The sequence below is a fragment of the Colobus angolensis genome, unplaced genomic scaffold, assembly GCF_000951035.1.
Source record: "Colobus angolensis palliatus isolate OR3802 unplaced genomic scaffold, Cang.pa_1.0 Scaffold251, whole genome shotgun sequence".
Lineage (NCBI taxonomy): Eukaryota > Metazoa > Chordata > Mammalia > Primates > Cercopithecidae > Colobus > Colobus angolensis.
The window spans coordinates 5,051,940-5,061,334 of NW_012115722.1; the positions used below are offsets into that span (position 1 = coordinate 5,051,940).

General features: G+C 48.5%; 1 protein-coding gene across 1 annotated transcript in view; it reads left to right on the forward strand.

The window, feature by feature from the left end:
• Positions 1-3,645: 3,645 nt before the first annotated feature.
• Positions 3,646-9,395, forward strand: part of LOC105514958 (zinc finger protein 423-like) — a 106,100-nt gene continuing 100,350 nt past the window's right edge. Inside the window, exons 1-2 of the mRNA XM_011946625.1 lie at positions 3,646-3,894; positions 7,933-8,001. Coding sequence (XP_011802015.1) covers positions 7,986-8,001 — 16 coding nt within the window. The 5' untranslated portion in view covers positions 3,646-3,894; positions 7,933-7,985. The remainder of the gene's footprint in view (positions 3,895-7,932; positions 8,002-9,395) is intronic.

Consider the following 9,395-nt stretch of genomic DNA (forward strand, 5'->3'; position numbering starts at 1 on the left):
CCCTGACACAGGCCTGTCTTTAGGGGAAGGATACTTCTGCTAAATGGCCCCATGTTCCCTCCCTTACATCTCACTGTGTTGACAGCGGCATCCCTTGAACATCCTGCACCAATCTCAGGCCAACATATGGAGCTCCGTTTGGAGTTAGTGGCTCTGCAGATGTTCAAGCAAAATTTGAGTTAGGCCAGCAAGAAAGAAGGAGGGGGGAAGACCGCTGGGGAGCACCCAGCACTGTCTGGGGGAGCCTGTGTGAGCGGCTGTCTCTTCCCATGCAAGGTTCCGGAGCATCTCCCTTATGTCATGGGAGCTCTCCCTCACATCTCATCAGTCCCCTGGCCTCAACTCATGTCCTAGGACTGTGCCATTCCTTCCTCTGCACGGCTTTCCCCGTGACTGAGACTCTTTCTCTGTACTAGCCTACCTGGCTCCTTCTCCTCCTTCTGGACTCAGGTTCAATGTCACCTCCTCTGCATGGCCTTTCCTGACCCCTTTCTCCCAAAGTGGGCCCACTGCTGTTACTGTCTCTCTCTTGCTCTTTTTAATGTCATGTTAGTTGTTCTCAGTAGGAATTTATTGATGTGTTCACTTGTTTACAGTTCCTTCCTCAGTGGCCGCTCAGCTGTCCCCGGACAGGGGCCAGGTTTGACTTGTCCACTCGTGTGTCCCTAGGCTTCAGGAGAAAGGGTCAGTGGGATGGAGAAGGGATTCACAATGCCTGGCATGTAGCTGGCATTCAGGAGATATTGACTGAAGGAAGGAGCGGCTGGTCCCCCATCTTACCTGAATTCCTGTCTCTTTTTTCCCGTTTCTGTCCTCCTCTCCACTGGAGCCCCCACATTTCTTCCTATTCTTTGTTCTTTGGGGAAGAAGAGAGACAAAACGTCTCCATGAGCCCATGGACCTGACTTCTCTTGACGGTGTTGGGATTCCTGGCAGGGCTTCTCCAAGGGCTGCTTCTGTGAAAAAATCCACTTCTGGAAGTAGGGCACGCTGTGCAGCAGAGTGGGCTGAGGAAGGGAGTCTGGACACAGTTCAGCCTTCCTGGCTGGTAGGTGCCCCTGAAGCCAGGGGGCAACATGGATGCTGGTCTGGACATCTGAATCTGACCCTTGTCTGCACAGGTTTGGTCACTTTGCTCCAGGACAGTTTTTATTTTTACATTTTTATTTAGAGACAGGGTGTTACTTTGTCACTCAGGCTGGAATGCAGTGGTGTAACCATAGCTCACTGCCACCTCCAACTCTCGGGCTCAAGGAAGGAGGGCTCGTTTACACTGCTGGGGACACCCTCTGCCCATGAGATAGTGGGATCCTTCCATTTCAGGGTTATCCAGCCCAGCCCACTCCTGGGAAAGCAGTTCCGTTATGAGGATGGCCAATGCCAGATTGTAAGGCTGATCTGGGAGCCAGTTGGTCATTCTACACAACACGGAGGTGGAAAGAGTTGGCTGTGGTTCCTTCAAGTTTAACAAGCATTCTGATTAACTTTAAGGCATGCCCTGCCTGGAATACCCGGCTTGACCATCTCCGGGGCTCAGATGACGTGGGTCTGGGGACAGCCACATGATGTGGGTGCCGCTGCGTTGTTGGCGTGGAACTGGGGATAGAGGAGAAAATGGCTTGCCCTGGCTGGGTTGGCAACATTGGAGGGTGAAAGAGGGCCCAGAGGGAGCAGGGATCAGACCAGGAGGTGAGTGGAACCAGGCTAGGAAGAGTCTTGAAGGCCACAGGCCAGCCTGCCATGAAGCCTCCCTAATTTGAGTCCTCAGGCTGCCAAAAATACTGTTCACTCTGCCTGAGGGTAGAGAAGGAGCCTCCCTGGGTCTCCAGACCTCTCCTCCATAGCTGGTTGTGGGACAAATTATGGCCTTTCTGCATGTGTGTGGGCGGGAGTATAGTGTATGTACATGGATCCACACAGGACTCGCCTGGAGCATGGCGCCCACCCAGGGGCTCTTTTGGGAATTTGTTGGCTGCATTGTCAGTCTAATGAGCAAAGCATTCGGTGGTGGGTCTGTGGGTTCCCCAACAGGGTGCAGTCTCCCCAAGTCCCTCAAAGTGGAGCTGTGTAAGCTGGCGGAGGCTTTTCTAGACCCCTGCTGTTGCTTTTAGGGAACTTGCTTATGTTATGTTGCCTTTTCTTTTTCAGTGGGAAGTGTCGGTGTGAGTAATTATATATATTTTCACAAACTCGAACTATGCTTCATTTAAACTTCTATAAACATGTCTGTGTAATTCTAATTAACTGCTCGCATAAAGCCATCACAAGTTACATGGGGAAATGCTCATTTGCCAGACTGTTGCCTAAAAGCCAAGGAAAATATTATGTTCTTCCAACAAACGGACTATTCATGTAGACTGTTACCAAGATAAACAGGAGATATTTGAGGACAAGTGAGATTCTAAGCAGTGATGGCTGAGCCTCCTGTAAGTGGTGTTATTCAGGGTTGGCAGGGTGGGAGGCTTGATTGAGTGATAAATGCTCTTCAAGAAAAATGCCCGAATTTGGAATGTGGGGTCAGGACCCTGGAGATGGGCCATCTCGTGGTGCTCTTTTGGCAGCAGGCCACTCTGAATTTCGTGAAAAGTCTGAATTGGTGAAGAGTCAACGAAGTGGCTTGCGCTTGTCCTTCCAAGAAATTCTTTTAGCCATTCACACTAGGGTCACTAAGAAAGTGTGTAAAGAGAGATTCTTGGGGCTGCTTTAATAAATGGGTAATGATGATTTCAAGTTAATCATTCAGACTGGGCATGGTGGCTCACGCCTGTAATCCCAGGGTTAGGGGATTTTCTACCCCCGGAAAAAGAATGGAATAGCTCTTTCTCTACCCCCACTGAAAAAAAAAGGGCAACGTAACATAATTTTTCCAGAGTCCGAGGCAGTAGGATTGTTTGAAGCCTGGCATTTGAGACCAGTCCAGGTAACACAGACCCTATCTCTACAAAAAATAAAAATCCAAAAATTAGCCTGGCATGGTGGCACATGCCTGTAGTCCCAGCTACTCGAGAGGCTGAGGTGAGAGAATTACCTGAGCCTAGGGTTTCAAGTCTTCAGTGAGCTATGATTGAGCCACTGCACTCCAGCCTAGGAGATAGAACGAGACCCCAACTCTAAAAAAAAAAAAAGTTAGCTGTTCATTCATTCATTCATTCATTCATCCATCCAGTCAAGTATTACTGAGTGTCTGTCATGTCCCAGACTAGGTAGGGTTCTTGCTGCTGCAGTGGGAAACATCCAAACCCCTGCGCTCCTGGAGCTGATGTTCTGCTTGTTGTTGTTGGTAACCAGACAAGGAAGTGAAATGTATACAGTTTGTTAGAGACAAGGGCTCAGGAAGACAAGGAAGGATGAGGGGCGGGGGAACTGGTGAAGACTGTCTGGCGTGTTTGGGGAGGGATGAGGTGGGGGCCTGCGCTGTGGCTGGAGGCTGGAGTGAGCAGGTGATCGGGAGAAGTGGGGGTGATGAGGTCAGATGGCTGACCTGGGCCGGGAGATGTCTCTCTTTTATTAAATGTGGAAGATGTTTCTGAGCTGCTTGGCAATTATATTTTTAAATATCCTTTCCTTCACAGAATGGTAAAATCCTTAAAATGTTGCAATACTTGCTCAATTGCAGCAGATAAGAATACTACATAAAACTATAGAGAAGAAAATCTAACCCTCCGGAATGTCCCCCTGAAGAGGACCACTGTTGCACTTGGGGACCCTCCTTTCAGGCATCCTCATTTTGTCATCTCCCTTTGCTTTCTTCCCCATTGGCCTTTTCAAAGGTCAGAGAGAAATGCTTGGTCAAATCCCTACTCGAGTATCACAGGTGACTAATTTTGGGATTGAAGATTAAGGAGGTTTTGTTGCATCCTTAAAGAACTTGGTGCTGGAGTCCAGGTAGTTTTGGTAAGTCATCAACAGTTGGAAAGAACTGTCGGAAGGTGACTCACTTTCAGGCTGATGGTTTTGTGTAGAAAACATTCCCTGCCATGGTGAACATGTATTGATTATTTTTTGCGTCCCAGGCACTAGACATAAGCAGTCCTTATTCAGTTCTTTTGATTCTCATAGCAACTCTATGAGGTTGGTGCTGTTAATTATTATCATAGGCAAGAAACAGGGTCAGGGAGGGTAATGACCTTCCCCAAATCACACAGCTGATTAGGGACTGGGACCTCAACATCAGAGTCTTGGTTCTGGGCAGGAGTTAAGGTTGAAGATGCCATGAAGCCATCCGGCCTGACTTGTTGCCCTTCCCCTTCACCGCTTATTGGGTAACCCCTGCTGCTGTGTGCCCCAGCCATATTGAGAGCTTTGCCTCTCTCATTTGCTCTTAAGAAAGGCATCTTGGAAGGTTCTCTTTGTGTCCTCTGGGCTGGATTGACCAAAGAGGGGTGTAATAATGCACATCAAAGCCCATCCCTGGCATGTTACAGCCCTTTCTTTTTTATTTTTTGAGACAGGGTCTTGCTCTTTCACTCAGGCTGGAGTGCAGTGGTGCAATCTCTGCTCACTGAAGCCTCGACCTCCCAAACTCAAGCAGTCCTCTGGCCTCAGCCTCTTGAGGAGCTGGGACTACAGGTGCATGACACCATGCCTGGCTAATTTTTGTATTTTTTGTAGAGATGGAGGTTTCACTATGTTGCCTAGGCTGGTCTTGAACTCCTGGACTCAAGAGATCCACCTGTCTTGGCCTCCGAAAGTACTGGGATTATAAGTGTGAGCCACCACACCTGGCCAGCCCTTTTCAATAAGCAGGAGATTTTATTATTAGTAAGTTCTTCTGAAACCTTGTTGGTCCATAGGAAAGGGCCTGGAACCGCCTGTGTCTTAGGGGGCTGAATGGATTAGGTCTAGATGTTATGGTCTGTTTCTGACCGCTTCATTCATTCTCTCCCTTACTCATTGATATTGAGGTGTGATTTTCCAGCAAGAGAGTCCCCTGGTCTCAAGTTTCCGGAGGCACCCACTACAATCTAGATTCCAATTAGCTTAATTGCTTCATATTAGACTTCTTAGAAAAGATTTTTTTTTTTTTTTCTTGCTGATGGCTGCGTTTCCAGGAATGTCTCCCCCACTGCTTTCCTTCCTGCTTCTTCCAAGCTTGTTTCTTTCAACTTTATTTCTCCGGTACTGGCCTGGACTTCAGTCCTGTTAGACCCGGTGCCACTGTGTCAGTTTACATCTGAGTGGCCAAAGTGACACCAGGAAAAAAGAAGTATATTTTATATATATGTATAGAGAGAAAGAGCGAGCGGGAGCTTATATATCCCATGTATGTAAAATTACACATGTTATTTTTAAGTAGAAAATTTCTTTTAGGGTGTGTGTGTGTTTCAGCGAAAGAACTGGACACAAAATCTACCCAGAGTTCTGACCCTGTCTCTCTTCCTTTTGCCATCAACACTAGGTTTTTTAAAAAGTAATTTTCAACAACCAAAGGAAACAGTTACATCCTGATTGACACACAGGATGTCGGAGCAGCATTCTTGCTGTTAAGTGATCAGGATTTCAGCCAAGGGAATATAATGAAATCCACATAAAAATTTATTTACCTAATGAAAATCCTGGAGTAATGCATAAGTGGTTCTCTGATAATAAAATGCAAATCTAAAACTATAACCAGGAGGACAATAATCTTCATTAAACGTATTGTCTAGAGGAAGCCGTGACATCTACTTAACAGTGATTTGATTTGTTTAGTAATTTCCACGTAATATTTAAACTTTATTTCGAGTCTTAAAAACCAGCCCACGAGTTTCTTGTGCATCAGAGAGGAGGGCAGCTACTGGTGTGTGGAGGTGCCCGCCCAGTGGATTCTCAGGGCCTCTGCTTACGGGGCACCCTGGAATCTTGTCCTTTTCTAGGCAGCGTGGCATTTGGTGGAGAGGTGGGGTCCAGGAAGGGAAAGGAAGGGGTCAGATTTCCTTCTGGGAGAGAGACCCAGAAAAGCTCCTGTTCTGCAGGAAAACGGCATCTGAGGCTTAGAAAGGCTTGGAGATGGGAAGTGACTCGCCCAAGTTTATCTTGGAGCTCTGGTGGTACCCAGGTCTCCTGGCTCCCCACCCAGTGCTCCTGCCTTCCTGAAATCCGACCAGAGCTGAGGAGTTGAGTGCCACTCTCCTGCTACTCGGGCTCTGTGTAGCATCTCCGTAGCTCTCTCTCCTGGCTCAAGACCACTTAGCAACAGCACACCTCCCCCACCCCCAACTTGGGACTGGCATGATTGGAAGTTGGAAGCAGGGTGGAAGTGCTTTGGAAGCAGGCTGACCTGGGTTCAAAACCTGGCTCTGTCCCTTGTCAACTGAGGAACCATGGGCCTGTACCTTACTCTCTGTGAGGCTCAGGGTCCCTACCTGTGACAGGGGGCTCTAATCTCTGCTTTTGGGACTGCTGGGAGAACTCTGAGGAAGCGTGTGCAGTGTCTGGCTGGGGATGCAATGCCTGGCTGTGGGCTCAGGAGTCTCTTGGGTCGCTTAGAAGCATGACAGGGAATAATTTATTTTGGGACTCCCCACCCCAGTTTTGACACTAATAATCTAAGCCCTAGATGAGAAAAATTACCCTTTTGAATTAAAAATTTTTTTGTCGTTGAGACTTGTCACTCTGTCATCGAGGCTGGAGTGCCGTGGCATTATGTGGCTCACTGTAACCCCCACTTTTTGGGCTCAAGCAATCTTCTTACAGCCTTCTGAGCAGCTTTGGACTACAGGTGTGTACCAAATTTTTATTTTTTTGTAGAGAGATCTCACTATATTGCCCAAGCTGGTCTCAGACTCCTGAGCTCAAGTGATCCTCCTACCTCTGTCTCCCAAAGTGCTGGGATTACAGGTGTCAGTCACTGTGCCCGGTCCCTTTAAAACAAAATCCCAGATACATGGCAGATGAAGCCGGTTGGTGCATGTGTGTGTGTGTGTGTGTGTGTGTGTGTGTGTGTGTGTGTTTTCCCACCAGATATCATGATAACTTCACAGATTACTCAACCTTCCTCTCACTGTCTCCTCTGCCTCCTTCTCCTTCTTTTTCCCCCCCAACAAGTTAACAAGTTACAACTTTTTTCTTTCCCCTTCAGAATGTTGCAGAGCATTTTGAAAAAATATTAAAACAAATTACCCGTAATCTCAAGCAAGAATCTCCTTCCAAGGGCAGCATAGGATCTGGTTAGGAACACAGGCCTGTTCAGACACCAGCTTTGAACTTACCAGCTAGCCATGCGCCCTTGGGCAACTTCCTTATCCTCTCTGAGCCTCAGTTTCCTCACCTGTGATGCAGCATTAACACTTGTTTTTTTCTGCACAGCTGTGAAGATTAAACAAGATAATGTGTGTAAAGTGCTTAGCAGAGTGTCTGGCACTTAGTCAGTGCTTGATAAATGGGAGCTGCTTTGTTGTTGCAAGAGAAAAGGTTGCTCTGAACAGAAGCCCCGTGAAATGGAGAAGTGAGGCTGCTGTCCAGGTAGTGATGCCAGCCGGCCGGCAGGCCAGCCAGGCATAATGGCTTGAGTTTCCATCCAAGGGCTGGCTCAGGTTACTCCTGGCCCATTAGCAACGCTGGTAAGAGCTTGGAGCTTCTTAAGTTCAAGGTCGATCACAGGCCTTGTCCCCCACTCGGGCCTCTCTGCTTTGCCCAGAGTCATTAGTCACTAGGGTGGTCTGATGAGAAAGTGGGGATGCCTTAGGGCCTCCTATCCTGACCTCTGGGCCACACCCCAGGGAAGGGCCTTGCTCAAGGCAGGGGTCGGCCATCCAGAGGCTTTGAAAATTCACTTGTGTATCTGGAAAAACAGTTAAATCCTGGCTGCGTAGCTGACTACCTGGGTAAATCATTTCAGTAGTCTGAGCCTCAGTTTGCTCATCTGTCAAATGGGCATACAAGTAGTCTTTCATCAGGAGATTGCATATGCTTACTAGCCTGCAATAAGAAATTCTGTATTTATTCCCCCAGGAAAACTTCCTGGAGAAGGATGGATTTTACCCTGTAAAAGAAGAAAGACATGGATGCATAAGAAGAGGGGTGAGCAGGGGAGGCCTTGGGCTGAGGGGTGGGGCAAGGGAAGTAAGCAGACAGAAGGAGCTCGAACTAGAGCTTAGTTCTCTCTGACAATGTGGGTCTCATCCCTTCTGACTCAGCTAGGAGCCTTGCCGGGGGAGGATGAAGGAGCAACGTCATCTTGACCCCATCTAACTTGCATTTAAAAATTCCTGTAGGGGACTGGACATGGTGGCTTACACCTGTAATCCCAACACTAGGGGAGGCCGAGGCAGGTGGATCGCCTGAGGTCAGGAATTTGAGACCAGCCTGTCCATGTGGTGAATCCCCGTCTCTACTAAAAACACAAAAATTAGCCTGGTGTGGTGGCAGGCACCTGTAATCCCAGCTACTCAGGAGGCTGAGGTATGAGAATCACTTGAATCCAGGAGGCAGAAGTCACAGCAAGCTGAGATCACGCCACTGCACTCCAGCCTGGGCAACAGAGAGAGACTCCGTTTACAAAAAAAAAAATTCCTGCAGGGGTGACTTAGACAAACAGGTTGTCCTTTCAGCCCAAATACTCCCACAGTCTCCTGTATCAGGAGATCCTGCCCATGTGCTATTGGAATTCACCAATTCCAATAGCCAACCAGGGACTGCTGGAGTGTTTCTTCTTACTGTCTTCGGTTTTCCTAGCTCTTTCCCCTAGTAGGACAGGAAATGTGGAAGTGATTGAACCATCTCTGGGGGAAGGAGGAAAACCCAGTTGGAGGCATTGAATACACCCCCCCCCAGAGTCCCTTTCATGGGTGTGCACAGCAGACCTCACGGCCTTTGAGCACAGCCTTGGAGGCTGCAGAGGGACTGGGCTGTTGGGGATGGTAATAAATACCCTGAGGCCTGGGGAGCCCCGTGTGGCCTCCTTCCCTGGGCCCGCAGAAGAGCCTGAGTGACAGCCAGGCTTGGCCTTCGCACACCCGGGATCCAGGAGGAGGGAAAAAGGGAGCAGCAGGGGCAGAGGAGGGGTCTGCCAGCCAGGGACAAAGGCAGAGACAGAGGGAAACAAAGGAAGAGAGAAATCCCTTCTTTTTACAACCTGTGGTTTAAAGAAAAATGTGCTTTGTCACCCCGAAGGCCTTAGAGTGAGACCCTCGGTTCACCTGGTCACAGAGCAGGACTTTTCACTTTGCAGACCACCCCTCGAGTCCAGGTGTGGGATCCTCGTCCTGCGCATTCTTGGGCCTGAAGCTTCCTCCACTTAAGCTTGCATGGAATCAGTTGGAAACGGGAAGAATCAGAGGCAATCATCTGCTGCCAAATTTGGGAGCAAACATTTTTCTTTCTGGATTTAAATAATTGCATTGCATCCCCAGCTCTGGTTCTCTTCTAAAGCCAGCCCCAGATGACATTTGGCAGGCTAACCATGGTCTGACTCC